Source organism: Vidua chalybeata, chromosome 3, assembly GCF_026979565.1.
Source record: "Vidua chalybeata isolate OUT-0048 chromosome 3, bVidCha1 merged haplotype, whole genome shotgun sequence".
In the NCBI taxonomy this organism is placed as follows: domain Eukaryota; kingdom Metazoa; phylum Chordata; class Aves; order Passeriformes; family Viduidae; genus Vidua; species Vidua chalybeata.
Genome location: NC_071532.1, coordinates 77,576,788 through 77,593,091, shown reverse-complemented (window position 1 = coordinate 77,593,091; position 16,304 = coordinate 77,576,788). Strand labels below are relative to the sequence as shown.

Below are 16,304 nucleotides of genomic sequence, written 5' to 3'. Positions count from 1 at the left end.
GGACACTAAAACCTAATTAGAGCAGAAGAGTGGTGTACAAAGGGAACAACAGTCAGCTGTTCATTAGGAACAGAAGGAAAGCAATTTTGTCTTGGGGTGGCATAAGACTACTTAATGGTGTTTAAGTCCCTGCATCTCTCCTCCCCAGCACCCTTTGTACCAGGAGGGAATAGGTCACACAGTGGTGCTCAACAACCAGTATTGTTCCCTAACCCCTTCTATTCCAGCACCTGGGGATCACAGCCATGTGCATTTAAGTAAGTGCAATCTTGCAGAAGAGAATTGTATGTGTAACTCAGTCAGAAATGCAAAACAGCGGTCAAAAGCTACCTGCAGGTGACCAAGACATTGCCCTAACAGACACTAAAGGAACTTCCCTTTATGAACAGCTGCCAAGATTTTCATATCTCAAAACCACTTCTTTCATCTCAAGAAAAAAAAGAGGTTTTGTAATTTACCCCTGAGCCAATAACTGAATCTTGAATAGTGAGCGATATCATGACTTGAATTAAAAATTTGCTGTTATTCAAAATTCCCCTCCAGTACAAGGCAGTTCTCACAGTATAAAGCTATTAGACAGCTAAACATTTTTTTTCTAAAACCAGCAAAACACTACTTTACTTCTTTAATAGTTGTAGGCTTATTTAAGCAACCAAGATGTGCACAAGCAGAGCAGTATACCCAGTTAAAATCAAGCTGGAATATCTATTCTAGTAAAAAATATTATCAAAAAGCCTTGCTTTCTGTTTGATCATGTTAATAACTGATCATGTTAATGAATGTTAATAACTTTTTCCCCCTCCATTTTTTTCCTGGCCAGTCACCATTACTATTCCTAAGAAATTAATTCATACATATTTGCAGTGAGATACTGCGAAGTTTCAGAAGTAATGGAATTACACCCACCAAATTTGATAGAGGACAGAATCCTACTTCTTTTGAAGGCCTAGGACAATATGCAAGCGAATGTCATGGAAACAGAAGCTCTCTCCATAGTAACACCATTTGTGGCACTGTAGCTAGCCACTCTAAGATCCTCCAAGACAAGGTATTAGTTTAAACCCAGTTTTCATGTAGTATTTGTTCCATAACATTCCATATCTCTACCAGCCGTAAAGATTTATTAAAAATATTAATAGTTCACAAGAATGCAGTATCAAAGTCAAACATAAGTATAAGGGCAAACTAATCAACTGTGATAAAGCAAGTCTGAGTAACATTATCTTTTGGGAAAAAAGCCAAGAAACTGATGGCACTGTAAAGAATAATTGTATTACAGTACAGGCTCTGATTCCATGCAACAATTGTCAGATGTGCAACAGCATCTTACACAAAATACATAGAAGGAGCTACAGAGTAAGACACACATAAAAGTAAAATAAATTTTTTAAAAATATAAAAATATATAATTACACCTAACAACACATTACCTGCTGTTACACAAAAATTTAAATTTTTTATCAACCAACGCAGCAACCAAAACCAGCTGAACAACTAGCATTGTAGCTGCTCTCCATGGAGATGGACCAGCTTAGTGCACAGCAATCAGAGCCATGGGAATGATTTTCAATGAAAATTTATTTGACAAATTCGGTCCTGTTTGTGAACTATCTGTATGCAGTTCATGACTCTGACCAAAAAAAAAAAAATCCTGATTAATTTTGTGGCAATGCTTGTTGGCCCATTTTCTGATCTGATGACCAATGCAAAGTTTCACTTCCCTGACTGTTACTAAATACAAGGCATGTGGTACTACATGTCCCTTCCATCCAGAAACTGAAAAGGGTCCGTAGTGCAAAGAGGTACAGAAATACATTACCTCTGACATTTTTGCAAGTAAAATACCAGGTCTTGCAAGCATAGAAAAGAGAACTCATCCTGCAGAATTTTTTTAAAATGTCAACAAATAATCAACAAATTATTCATCTGGTTATTCATATGCAAATTATAAAATGTTACACTTGTTCTTTTACTGGTTCAAGAACTTCAATGAAATATAAAGTTCAAACTGAATCCTGTAACAATGAAAAGCATCATGACTGTATTACTGTAATACTTAAGCTGTCTGAAAATAAATTAAAATAAATAAATTTACCAGTCTTTGTACATGGAACTAGTCCCATGCTCTCTATATATTTTAGAGAGCAGAGCTGATTCTACTCAAAAATCAAACATATTCTTCCAAAAGCATCCTAGTGCTTTAAAAAAAAAAAAAAGAAAGCTCTGAAGGTTTCCAAAATATAATATATCCAATATAGTTCACTACGTACATGTTTGCCTTACAGAAAAATCTGTATTACTTGAAAGTCATACCTTTAAAAAATATTCTGTAAATAACAAACAAAGCAATAATGCTTTTGTCTACTGGCCTTTGTCTACTGGCCTTGGAGTTAGAAGAGTAGAGGGAAGGAACCCCAAAAGCCAAATATGAATTGACTTTGCTTGATGTTAGTTGATGGTAAGACTCCTGCAAAGGAATATGCTGCCTAAAAACTAGCAAATACTGACCTCTGCCAGTCTCTTCTTCAACTAAACTCACATATTTTCCTCATCATCATATGCATCAGACAACTTGCAGAATAGATTTAAGTAGGAAACTGGAATTTTACATTTCATACTTGAAGACAAAAGGAACAACCTTGAAACTCTTATTTTGTTAATCACATAGCAAACTTCTTTTTTCACCTGTTTTGAGCTCTGAGCACTATGATCACTGGATCCTGTGATCAACTTACATTTGTTAAACAGTTGTTTCCAAAACTATTTAGAATTATCCCTTATTCCTCTGGTTCCTTTTTCTCATTACCAGCAGAACAAGCCATATTTTCCCTTAAAAATGGCAACATCAATTCACTGTCTGACAAGTCCCACAGATACACATTTCAATTGCTCTCATAAGTTAAAAGCTCTCTAGAGAATCTCATGTTGCTTAAAATAAGTTTTGTTTCAGTGGTTGGATGAATATACAGATGCAAGATCTGTCTAGTGATCACTGTTTGGAAACAAGCAACCTACTGTTTGTCAGTTCAAACTTGTCAAAACTTTCAGATAGGATGTAACAAGTGCACTAACTTGTTTTTAAAGAACAATTCAAAGCACACAGAATATCTGCATTTTGGAAATCTGGGAAAATTTCCAGCTAAGACTTCTATTAATTTTCCCCTTTTGGAACAAACCAGCAGACATGTCATAGTTGTACATTCCCCTATTTCAGTGGAAAGCTCCTAGAGTAATGTGGAAAAAACCTGAACTTCATTTCAAAAACACAACTAGCAGCATCAAAAGAAAATAAGCTTTTGCTTTGGGAATATCTGTGCTAATTACATAGGAAACTTTAATCAGGTTTGTGATCTCTGACTTTTATAATCAAGGCATGAAGTCCAGCACTGTCCTTCCACCTCTGTACTTAATAGACCTGTATCCTACAATCACATCTGAATTATTCACCACACGCCTCACTGGAAGACAATGAAATTTTCGTAGAAGCATTTTATAACTTTCATATCAAGTTCAAGACTTTCATTTTTAATCATGTTAATGGACTTGGTTCACTATTTTTGTAATATCAAAGGCTAGGCAAGCTGATGAAAGGAACAGACAGTACAATTACAATGAAACTAAAGTTACTGTCAGTCAAAAGGAGACTGAATTGTCACACAGTGCTCTGTTGTACCTCTTCAGTAGAGAATACTATTCCACAGGTACCTCTGAGCCTTGCAGAGCACTGTTCTGTACAGTATCATGAATATGATTATTTTAAATGTGCAGTCACCAATAAACAGAATGACTTTCAAAGATTTATCTAATAATACATGCTAGCACCTAAGAAAAATATGCTTATAATTAAAAAATTCAGTTACCCTTTGGTGATATTTATCATGCGTTTTCAAAATTGCTGTTTATAAGAACAGTGACCTAGTAAACATTGCAAATTACAAATAACAGGGTAATGTAGAACAAATCATTCTGCTTTTAAAGTAAGTGTCTCTAAATGTTTTGACCATCCAGATACCACAATGCAAGTGTTGATACTCCTCTGAAAATCATCCTGTTTCGTCACATCTCGTGTATATACATCTTTTTTCTGAAATGCTAGGCTACTGCTTACACTAAACAGCAGGATGGAGATCTAGCTAAATATTCTGTTTATACCAACACCCCTATTTTTGTTTTACTGCTGTGCTCCTGCCTAATAAAGAATGTGAATATTTTATGAAGAACTTTCATGAAAACTTGAAAGGTTTGTTGGCTGTCTTGTTCTGCCATGTACAAAAAAACAGAACTGGGAGAAAACAATCACAACAACCTAGTTCTTCCAGATACCTTGCTAAATCTCTTCAGCTTGATAGAAAGAGTACAGAGGGATCATAAATGAAGTACTCTGTTTATGGATAGCTATTCTATGATCTGAAGAAAAGAGAGTGTTGACAAAATACTTTCTACTGTATTGTCCAGTTTCCAAATCATTCCTGATCTATCAATTTCTTAGTACTGGAGAGATTGCTGTATATTTCAGGATGAGTCAGAACACTGCCATGAAGACAAGTGACCACTTCATTAATCCGTTCAAGAGCTGAATCAGATGATTCAGTAGAGTTCTCACTGATTCAAAATCAAAAACTCTCTTAGATTTCCCCATGCAGTTATAAAAGAGATTTTTTTTTTCAAAACTGATCCACAACACATATAAATCAATGTAATTTTTGGAATACAGACCTACTCATTTAAAACAGGTATGTTTTGCAGAAGTTGAACCATTGTGTTGGTATTCTCACCTGAAATCCCATTTACAGTATGTATTCCTAATATTAACCTATTTACTTTCCATGCAACCATAGTTAGAAGCATGACAACAAGTGCACTCCACAAGTTCCCTGACAGCTGGCTTTGAGACAAAGAAACTATGCAAAAACCATTTTTGAAAGTCTTTATGATTGATGATCCTACAACTTTATTTTCCCAACATTTAAAACAGTAGCAGGCAGAGAAAGTGTTTTTTTCCTTTCCTAAACAACACATGCAGAGACATCACCATATATTAATGTCAACTGACAATCCCAAAAATGACTAGTACACATAATGTAGGGAAGATCTTTCCTACTGCCACTGGCAGGAAGAATGATTAAAGTGCACAACAGAAGTTCAAGAACCCATTTAGATAGCACCCATAAATGCAGTTCACTGCCTGAGAAATCAGAGAATGTCAGGCAGTACAGGTTATTAGCAAGCAAATGAGACACCATACCAATTAAGACCAACACTCTCCTTAGGTAATCAGACTCAAGGCACTGACATCTATTCAGGCTGACATAATAAGAAAGTCAGGTTAAACAATTCTGGCAAATAGCAAATAGGTTTGCATTTCAATCTGAATGTACTAGAGGACCAAGAGCAGAAAGTTAAACAAGAAAAACTTTTGCTACACCCCAACCTCACCATATTTAGAGCTAAAAATTATTCATAAAGGGAAAGAGAGAAATGTAGATATTTTCTGGGGTGTGAGTTATCTCAGGTTCTTGGAAAGTAAGTGGAAATCATAAAAATCTGCTACATTCAAAAATCATGGTACTTGTATCTAAGAGTCTAACAATTTAATTAAATAAGGTGTAATTAATTTAATAAGACCTTAATTATTGGTGTTGGGTTAGCATTTCTTAATTTTCCAGTTTTCTGATTAAAAAAAAAAGAGGTAGAAAATGAGTCACCCCAAGTGAGCAAAGACAAACTTGAACTGGTATAAAAGTTTTACTTGTATAGTCACAGAAAACTCCTCAAAGGATTATTGTGTATTGCTAATATATTTGGGCATGTTTGTAAAGCATATGAAAAAACAGTGTATTTGAGATAGGAACAGCTACTTAAGAGATTAATTGCAAGAAACATTGCCATGGAAATTGAATATAACAACTATTCATAGGCAGAAAAGAGTTGCAAAGCTCAGTGGCATTTTAGGAGATTGACAGCAAGTTCTCTGTTAAAGGAAAACCTACAACTGCACAAAAAGTGCACACTCATATGACAACAGCATCCCCTGACTAGCAACAGATTCAGTCAGGAACATTACTCTTACAGAAAAATCACATTTACCAAAGAGCGACTCTAAAGATGAAAGGTTATAGTAATGTGGATCAACACAAAAGACTGATGAAAACTATTCTCTCCAGATTCTCCTTTGTTCTGCTGCAAATTCTAGAGAAAAAAAAAATCAGGTGGTCTTAGAATCTGTGTTAACATACTGAAGTGTTGATGTCTTCTTCCAGTGATAGGTTGTGTGGGAACAGTTCAAAGCTGTGCCAGGGAGTTTTAAACTGGATGTATTTCTGTACTTGAGAGGATTGTGAAACATTGAACAGGCTTTCTAGAGAGGTGGTCAATGCCCCAAAACTGTCACTATTTAAGAGGCATTTGGTCAGCGTGCTTCATAACATGCTTACATTTTTGGTCAGCCCTGAAGTGGTCAGGCAGTTGGACTAGATGATCACTGTAGGTCCCTTACAACTGAAATAGTCTGTTCCATTCTATTCCATTCCATTGCCTCCAAATCTTACATGAATCACTACAAAAATAGAAAACTAAATCCAGAAATATGTGTTTGTTAGAAGCAAAAATCTATGCTATTATTCTTCCTAAGCCTTTATATATCAGCTTTGGTATTGAGAGTATATTTGGTATATCTGAGTCTGCCTGAAGCCATTACTTGCTATTGCATCAGAAATACATGACAATAATTGTTACCCCATCACTGATAAACAGGATATCTGAGCTTCAGAAATGAGCCAGCAAGTGACTATGCCTATGATTAAAGATTTACACATCATTTGATAAAATATATACTGTGGAAGAAAATGCTTTCCAATTACATAGGATTATTTATGACAAACTGGCACTGCTTAATGAAACAAATCATGGAGATATTTTATTTGGTGGTATCTTTTGGAGATATTTAATTCAGTTTTAACTTCAGTGATTTTGGAACAACTTTCACAATGACAGAAAATAACACAGCCTATTTTACAATGGGAATAGCACAAATAATTAACAGGCAACTAAGCATTTCAGATCACCACTAAGTCTGCCAAGGGAAGGGAAGGAAGATATAGTAATAACTCATGCAATGTTATTCAGTTATAAAAACCTATTCATTATTCTTTCATTTTAAAGGCTAAGCTTTCTATTAGTATTCAGTATGAGGAGTTATGTGTTAAATAATTCAGCTGTTCTTTAAAATAACATTTATCTTAGAAGAACAGAGCTCAGCAGCTGCCCTTCGTCCTTCCATCTAAAAATCCCAATTCCACACAACTGGACTTTATTCCTCATCCAAAATGAGAGCATGGAGGAGTACCAAAAAGAAATCAACCTGAGCCAATGCAAAAATGTAACAGAGCTCAGGAGGCAAACACAAACCAGAAGATTTTAAATTGTGATACAAGCTTTCCACAGATGTTCAAAAGCTGTCCTTAGGCCTTCCTAACTGATCGCCAGGTGAGCGTTCATTTAGTTGGCTAAAGTAAGAAAATAATTCCTACATCCTTTCCTGAAGCAAAGGAAAAGTAATACTTTTAGTCAGCAAGAAAGCTGGTTATTGGAGATTACTAGCATAAAAATTAGACAGTCTGAGATATTTAGCAAAAGTACGATTTACAAGGTAGACATGAAAAGTAATTTCACTGATGAGTGCGCAGAGGCCAGAGAGCCAGTTCTGCCATCAGGAGAGGTCATTGCTGAGATTTTCATTAAAAATACACAGGCTGGTAACCTGCAAGTGTTCTAAAACAAACGTAAGAAGTTTCCTGTTTTGAAGCAACGTTTCAAAATAAAGGACTGGAAGCTTCCAAGCTTTACACAAGTATTCAGAGTCTGTAAATAAGGCATGTGGCTTTCACCTTTAAACTAACTCACTCTTCGTCTGGGGCATGATCCCAGGGTGAGATACATGTCCATGAAATTTCCTGTTGCTCTGTTTTACTCCTACTTAGCACTTACCTTCAGGCCCTGCTCTGCCAACCTGTTACAGGTAGAGGAACCAGAAAATTAATCTGATGGAATAGAGCTGATTTAGGCATATTGGAGTTATAATGATAGGATCTTAAGTGGATAGACAATGATGTAAAGAATAAAAGTGTCAGGGAGAAGCAACAGAGAACAGAAATCAAAAGGAACGAGGAAACAGGCTGCTGGATAAAGAGAATGCATGAAGAGAAAAAGAGTAAAGGTAAAGAGTACAAAGGGAAGCAGAGAAGCAATAGTAAGAAGACATTTGTCTCTTGCAATGGAGTTGTTAAGAGTAGGATATGTTAATGCAGGAATTGCAAAAGAATCACACATCACATCAAGCTACTTACAAAGCATTCTTAAAACATAAACAAGGCAAAAATATCCATCACGTCCACTAAACATGCTCTTCTCATGATCTGTGAAAGCTTTCACACTGAGAAGGGAGGAAATCAGAAGGGGATGGGATGCCTCAGCCTCAGCCTTTCAACTGTCACTGTGAAATGAAAGCCTTTCCGTACCCCAAGCAATGCCCAATATAAGTAACTCAAATAACCAATTGATTAGGAATAATAATGCTCAGTTAGTCTGATCTTGCAAAATAAACCAACCTGCACAGGCAGAAAACAATCTCCTTACTCCTTAATGTTGTTTCTACCATCATGGGTCACAGTGCAAAACAATTTCTGCTTCAGTACAACAACCTTGCTATTCATAATAAGAATTTAGATAGAAATACTAACAGGAGAAAACAAACTCTCTTACATCTAACTGAAACCCTAGATCCAGTAGTAAAACTTTTTCACAAATCGTTTTTCATTAAAGCATACCAATATCTCAAAACTGGACTAATACAGAGGCACTTGATGCCAAATCTCTTCAAACCAAAGAGGAAAGTGAGAAAACCGAGAGCTCTTAGAGGCTAAAAGCATATTCACAGATAATTTTGGATATTTTGAGTTTTATTGCAAATCAGAATTAAACCAAACTTCAAGACAACAAAATATTCTTTCTCCATCCATATTGACTCCCAGTATCACTGCTGCCTGGAGCTAGTGGGGAATTGTCCGAGGTTGAAAAGCAACATGTTTTCTATTGCCATCTCTGTAGCAGTTGTCTTCTGGGCAGTTTTCCTTATCTCCTGTTGATGGGCCCATGGATGTCTCACCACATGACTCAGAGATAGCTCCCTCCAGGAGCAGTTTTTGTTTAGCAGGTGATCAAGGACCCACCCATGACTCAGAACGACATCAGCCCATTGTGAGATGCTCTGCCCAGGGGGGAGGAGCTAAGCATTCCCACCTCGATATATTCTGGGATTTTGGACAGAAAGACAGCCTTCCCACAGGTTTCCAAGAGGACACAGCTGGGCTTTCCACTGGATGACTACACCTTTTCTACAGGACCACTGCTTCAACAGAATCACATCTGCCACTCCAAGAGGTCTGCAGCCACTCCAATTTGGACTGCTACCAACACACTGGCCAAAGGGGTGTCAGGTTGTATTCTGACTTTGTCAGTGGTCTTCCTTTTGTATTATTGCATGTATTTTGTTTCTTTTCCCTTTTCCCAATAAATTGTATTTCTGACTTGGAGTCTCTCATTGGTTTTGCTTTCAAACCAGAACAGGAATATACATATACTCAGGTCTGGATGCCTTTGTCTAAGATCAGACAACAGGAGGAACACCTCTGAGTAAACCAGGGCAGAGGGGAAAGGAAACTCCGAAAAGACTTTCAAACAGTATGAACTAATAAGCACAACATTCCTTGTAGTAAATAGTTAACTTCTGCATTCTGCTTCACCTATCAAAAATATGGCAAGTGTGGGTAATTTTCCCCAAAGAATTTTCTGTCTGTACATGTTGACATTCTGTTTATCTTCCTCTGCTGCCACTTCATTCTTCTTTGTGATTTTGCTTCAATTCCTGTCTACATTTGTGTACTCCTCAAAACACACACTGGATTTCAGGAGCTCCCAAAAGATATTCTTGAATTTCCCTTATCTTCTCAAACTCAGCATCGTTTCTGTCTATCCATTTTTTCTGCAAGATCAATTATGTCAACAAATATGGTTCTTCATTTTCTTCTGGATATGTCATGGTCTCTTCACTTGAGATGAACAGGTTTTATAAAGGTCTCTAACTCTCACAATAACCAAAGTTCAGGGTTCTATATCCCAATCAGCAACAGGAGGTTGTTGTTTTCTCTCTGACAAGACCTGATAGATCATGCATTCAACTACAACACAAAAATTATTTTAGTTAGTATTCTCAAGAGGTCATTCATGCACTGTTACACTGTTGCTCTTGTATTGTTGCCTATTTATTTATTCCCTCTGTATCACATAACAAAAAAAGCCATCTCTATCAGCTTCATCCTTTTCAGTTATTCAGCTTTAATGCTTCTTTCCCAAGTAACAGGACTACAATAATATTTTTCACTCTAAATATATTACTGTAGTGGAAAACCAGCACAATTACATATACTTTCTCAACTAAGAAAGTTATCACACTGAGAAAACTGCATATTGCTTCATCCAAGAAAATTAGCTTAATAACAGAAGCAACAAACTTACTCAGAACTCCATAAACTCAGAAACAATATTAAAATCTGAACATTAAATTAAATAAACATATTAAGATGAATAACCTTTATAAGCATTTATAAAAGAAAATTGTTTTAGTTGGGTTATACATTTTTTAGTGTGCTAAGTAAGAAAACGCAAGTTCTAGAAACAAAACATATCAGATATTGATTTCCTGTAACAGTGACTAAGAGATAAATTCTTCACTAAGTTAATTTCAACTAGAAAAGGTAATTACAAATTCAGCTGTAGTAACTCTGCTTAGCTTAACCTCCAATTTTCAGAGAAGTGCTTCTGAGAAACTTTTACAATTGCTTTAGATTCTAACTGTATCTAAGATATCATCAGGATTTCTTATGAAAGTTTGAACTCTCTTTACCCCAGTAGTTCTGCTTTAAATTGGAAACAGCTATGTATTAAAAAAAAAAAAAAAGAAAGGAAAAAAAAAAAGTGGCCTAATTGCTTAATTAGCTAATGTAGAACTTGAAATAGAGAGGTTTATCTTATTTCCAGATGGGAGTGTCATCACTCCTTGCTAAGATCTACAGTATAGGAAAGTAGACCAGGAAAAATATGTTTCAACTGGAAAAGTATACACATGTACTTTCCACGAGTAACTGGAAGGGTAGAAATATCAGTCAGAAAAATCAGTCAAATTATCAGAAATAATTGAAAACAATTCCTTGCTTGATTCAGTCAACACACTGGAGGGAAGGGATGCCATCCAGAAGGACCCTGACAAGCTTGAGGTGGGCTTGTGCAAACATCCAAGTTCAACAGGGCCAAATACAAGGTCCTGCACCTGGGTCAGGGCAATCCCAAGTACAAACACAGACTGGGTGGAGAATGGATCAAGACTTTCTCCCTGGGGAGAAAGACTTGGGGGTGTTTGTGGACAAAATGCTCACCAGAAGCTGGCAGTGTGCACTTTCAGCCCAGAAAGCCAATCATGCCCTGGACTGCATCACAGGAAGTGAAGGCAGCAGGGCAAGGGAGGTGATTCTGCCCCTCTGCTCTTGTGAGACCCCAGCTGGTCTGCTGCATCCAGCTCTGTGACCCCCAGCATAAGAAAGACAGGGACCTCTTAAGAACAAGCCCGGAGAAGGGCCACTGAGATGATCTCAGGGCTGGAACACCTCTCCTACAAAAACAGGCCGATGGAGTTGGGGATGTTTAACCTGGAGAAGAGAAGGCTTCAGGGAGACCTTAGAGCAGCCTTCCAATATCTAAGATGGGCCTACAAAAACAGATGAAGAGGGACTTTTGACAGGGGCATGTATTGACAGGATAAGAGAGAACAGCTTAGAATTCAGAGTAGGTTTAGATTAGATATTTGGAAGAAATTCTTTATTATGAGGGTGGTCAGGCACTGAAACAGGTTGTCCAGAGAAGCTGTGGATGCTCATCCATGGAATTGTTCAAGGCCAGGCTGAATGGAGTAAAAGGTGTCCCTACCCCCTCTCTGGCAGGGGACTGGAATTAGATAATCTCTACAGTCCCTCCCAACTCAAACCATCCTCTGATTTACAGGCTAAGAAAAAAGCCAAGATGGATGATACTACAGCCATGATCTATGCCCATATACAGTACACACTGCAGTGTATCCACTGTATATGATGCAACAGGAGGAGTAATAGAATGGATGAGGCCATGCTAGCTTGAGAACCACTTGCATGATTTTTTCCAGTTGTCTGTAGTACTTCTGGTAACTTCTCCCCAGGCCACTAATACACCTTTACACAGGCAGACATGGCTCAAGAATTTATCATGCTTCAATTGCACTAAAACAACATGAGTCACAAATTTTAATGAAATTGTAATGTGTGAACACCCTTGAAAAAAGCAAAATAACATGAGAGCTCAAATCAATGGTTGAAAGACTCATGGAATGCATGCAGTCATAGAAAATCCTAAACAGAAAATTATCCTAATAATTCCTATAATCCTAAATAGAAAATTATTTAGCAGCACACATCCATAGTAGATACTCTAAAAAAAACAAGAGATGCTTCCTGAAAACTACCACTGTTGATTAGTAAGAAATCACACATACTACAAATGAGATAGCAACTAATCAGAAACAACACTGCAAAGTAATCCTGACCAAAACAAAGATTAGCTAGCTAGTAGATGGATGAGTGGGGAGGGAGAGCAAGAATTTCATCTGGAACTAAAGGGAGAAAAAAATCCATTCTTTATGCTACTTACTCCTGTAGGCTGAAATATCAGTCCATCCACTTCATGGCTAACTTCTCTGGCAAAGTTTCCTTCCAGGAGCTGTAGAACAAAAGAGAAAGAAATCCTTTTTCCATAGAGAAATGCACATCAAAGTGAGTAGTAGTGGATTATATGTTACTACTGCAATCATTTGCCAGTAAACAGCTTATTTATGGTTTAACATTAGAGCTTGGGAAATGTCAACGTCAACAAAGTAGCAGTTTCTACAAAGAATACTCAAGGCTAGAAATACTTAGAAACCAAGATAATTCTATATACTAGAAAACTAAGAAATATAAATTCTAATACAGGACACTACAGTCATTTGTGGGCAAATTAAAAAATTCGTTTTCCATTTTAACACACAAGTAGCACTTTAGATTGAACTTATTTCCTGAAAAATACTTCAGGGCATCATTTGAAATTCATGTTTGACAGACTTCTTAACTGGGGCATAAACCAGTAACACAGATACATGACTGTAAAACCAACTCTTTGAATTAATTTGTATCTTGAATAAAAATATTGAATATTCTATTTAATGCTTTCAAAGACTGTGAATTCTGTATGGAGGTAAATATATCCATCAAGATAAATTTACCAGAGAAAAACCATCTAATTAAACAAATTACTGAAACAGCTAGTCAACAGTTATGAAAATTGATGATATACTTCTATATTAAATTCTGACTTGCTTAAGGAAAAGCAAATGACCAAAGAGAATTACAACCGACATGTAATTGCAAAAATTAGGAGAATTACCAAAATATCTCTTTATTAACTTCAATTTGTTTAACTGTTGAGATGAAGAATCTGTCCTGAAGTTGTAGATACTTTTGGTAATATTTGAAAAAACTTTGGCGTAAAAGTAACCACACGGTGATAAAACATAGCAAATACAGAATCAGTAAATCACAGTCAGTTTTAAAAGCATAATTTTGGCCTGGTCAAAAATCTTGTACAGAAAATTTTGTACCATTTTCTTTCGAGAGCTCAACTTAATAACCTGCTGACCAAATTATGACTAAATTATCCAAATGAAGTCAATAAAGTATGAAAGAAGCTGAGAACTAACATTTGTATCCTACTAAGGCTGTACAAGTAAAAGCAATGCAATTTTATGTTTCGTGGATCAAAAACCTGATGGCCAAAAGCTTCAAACAATAGTGATTCTACATATTTCACTTAAACCTGTAACTGTTTGCACAGAATGACAGATTATTTTGCTATAAGAAGTTAGCTTTTTCTCTTACCCAGTCATTAGCCTGTATTTGTGCCTGTATCTCCAACAACAAAGAAAGCTCTCTCTATTCAACTTTTACATACAATTTAACTGGAAAAAACACACTATGAGAGTACTCTCAAGTGGAAAAACACTTTAAGAATATTTAATTCCGAGTAAGAAACTATCCAATGAAACACAATTTTTCAGAAGAGAAAATCCCTAATTGAAACTTGAAGCTGCACCTTGCTGTTATAACCTATTGCTATCTTGAAATTTACAGCTGAAGCTCACAGTGTAATGCATCTGCTACCATATGACTACACAAAATAACAATACAATAACCCCAAATTCTTTCATAAATCTATTGTTCGTCTTTGTTTTTATTAGAGCAATGAGTGCATTGGAAAAACATTTAAACACAGGTCAAAAAGTTTTTTAAATAGTGGGTTTTTTTAATTTCTACACAAACTAAGTCTTCCATGGATCACTTACAAGTTACTTAGCAGTTCCAAAACTGATTGGCCAGTCATCTGTAATAAGAGTATGCTTCAAACTTACAAAAATGCCCAAGACTGATTTCATTAAATTCAGGTACCAAAAAACCTCTCATTGAATAACATTAATATTAAAGAATAATGATATTTAAACCAAACAAACAAATAAAAAAACAAGCAAACAAAAACAAAACAGAAACTTCAAACTAGTTGAGACTAATTTTTATGTATTTCTGACTAACTTATCAAAAGGCATTAACCAAAGTGGCAAAGAGAAAAATCAATCACCTCTATTTCTGCCTCTTTTTGAACTTGTGAAGGGAATTTCAATTTGAGGAGACAGTTACTTCAGTGCTGGACTTACAAAACTGAATTATGCATTCCATCCCAAAATAAAACTTAAGAATATAGAGACAATCTTCAAAGTTAGAGTATGTGCAAAAGCAGAAAATAATTATCATGCTGTTTGGCAACTCTCTCCACTCTGGTGAACATGTAGTTTTTGAAAACTACATTCAAGTACTATTACAACTTGATAAATGGAGAGGAAAACATAAATTAATTTTTTTCCATTTCAGAAATACATTCTGATACTTTTCATTCACTATTTAGCCAGAATTAAAAAATGTAAAGGCATCTGTCCCATCAAGCTCCCATCCAGTTTCAGAGTCAAACATGTTCTGTTTGGAGGTCCACAGCATTTTCACTAAAAGAGCTCCTCCCAAGTGTCAATTAGACATTAAAGACAAAAGGACTTTAAATCCAGAGCAAGCCTCAACAGATAACTACCCTTCTTTGTACTCCCAGTTATCCTGCTTTCATTCTCATTAGATCAATTACATGTATTTGAATGATAACTCTCTCTAGAAAGGAATTTTCACTAGAAAGGATTAGTAACTGGGGGAAGGGAACGGAGGAAGGAATGTACATTTTCCCTGGCATTATTCCCATAACAATTTTCTTGAGAATTAAACTCTGTAAAGGATGTCTGTGAACAGCAGAATACACAGACATTGAATACTGCAGAAGGTTTGGAATGACACTGAAATGCGCAGAAAAGGAATGTTTGACATACAAGCAAGTACTTTTTTCTTTAAAAAAAGTTATATTTCTTCAGTTTATGAACTTCAAATGCAAATGTCATGGTTCATCTTTTAAAAAAAGTTGTTCAACGTTCCACATGTTCAATTTTCTAATTAACTTGAACAGAATGGTCTTTTTTAATCGGTGCCATGATAAATGGCACACCTGTTTGACTGGGATGACTGCCATGGATCAGATAAAGTGCAATGCATCTCAATGACATTTTATAAAAGATGGGTAAATGATGCATGTGAACCAGCTCTTCTGGCATCCAATTCCATGTTGCCTCATGGCATTTATTTCCACCTGAGATCCCCTTTGTTCACTCCTTTCAGCTTCCTTCTTCCCCATGAACACTGCAATAAGCCATATACTCATATTACAGTTTATTATTTAAAACTTTTCCTTTCATACTTTTCAACTAAATTTAAAATTATCCCTACATCTAATAACACTTCTCTAAGCAAAAGAATGGTATAATTGCATGGATTGAGTGGAGCTGTACAATGAGTAACAGATTTCTCCTTGCTCCTTAACCACTGAGAAGAGCAGCGAAAGAGCACTAATAACTTGCTGAAGCTGATTTTGCTAAAACACTGAACCAGCCAGCAGTTCTTCTGTGGATAATTGAAAATTCACGCTTTAGAGATCTCTCTGTACTTATACCAACAAAGAAATCACTTTGCTCCTTCAGCAGGAAGGAG

At 36.1% G+C, this 16,304-nt stretch overlaps 1 protein-coding gene across 2 annotated transcripts in view; it reads right to left on the bottom strand.

Annotated features, from left to right (window-relative positions):
• The window catches only part of RNGTT (RNA guanylyltransferase and 5'-phosphatase), a 170,390-nt gene that overhangs the window by 77,679 nt on the left and 76,407 nt on the right, over positions 1–16,304 (bottom strand). For both annotated transcript variants that reach the window (XM_053938712.1, XM_053938713.1), the window contains exon 12: positions 12,790–12,858. In XM_053938712.1, coding sequence (XP_053794687.1) covers positions 12,790–12,858 — 69 coding nt within the window. The remainder of the gene's footprint in view (positions 1–12,789; positions 12,859–16,304) is intronic.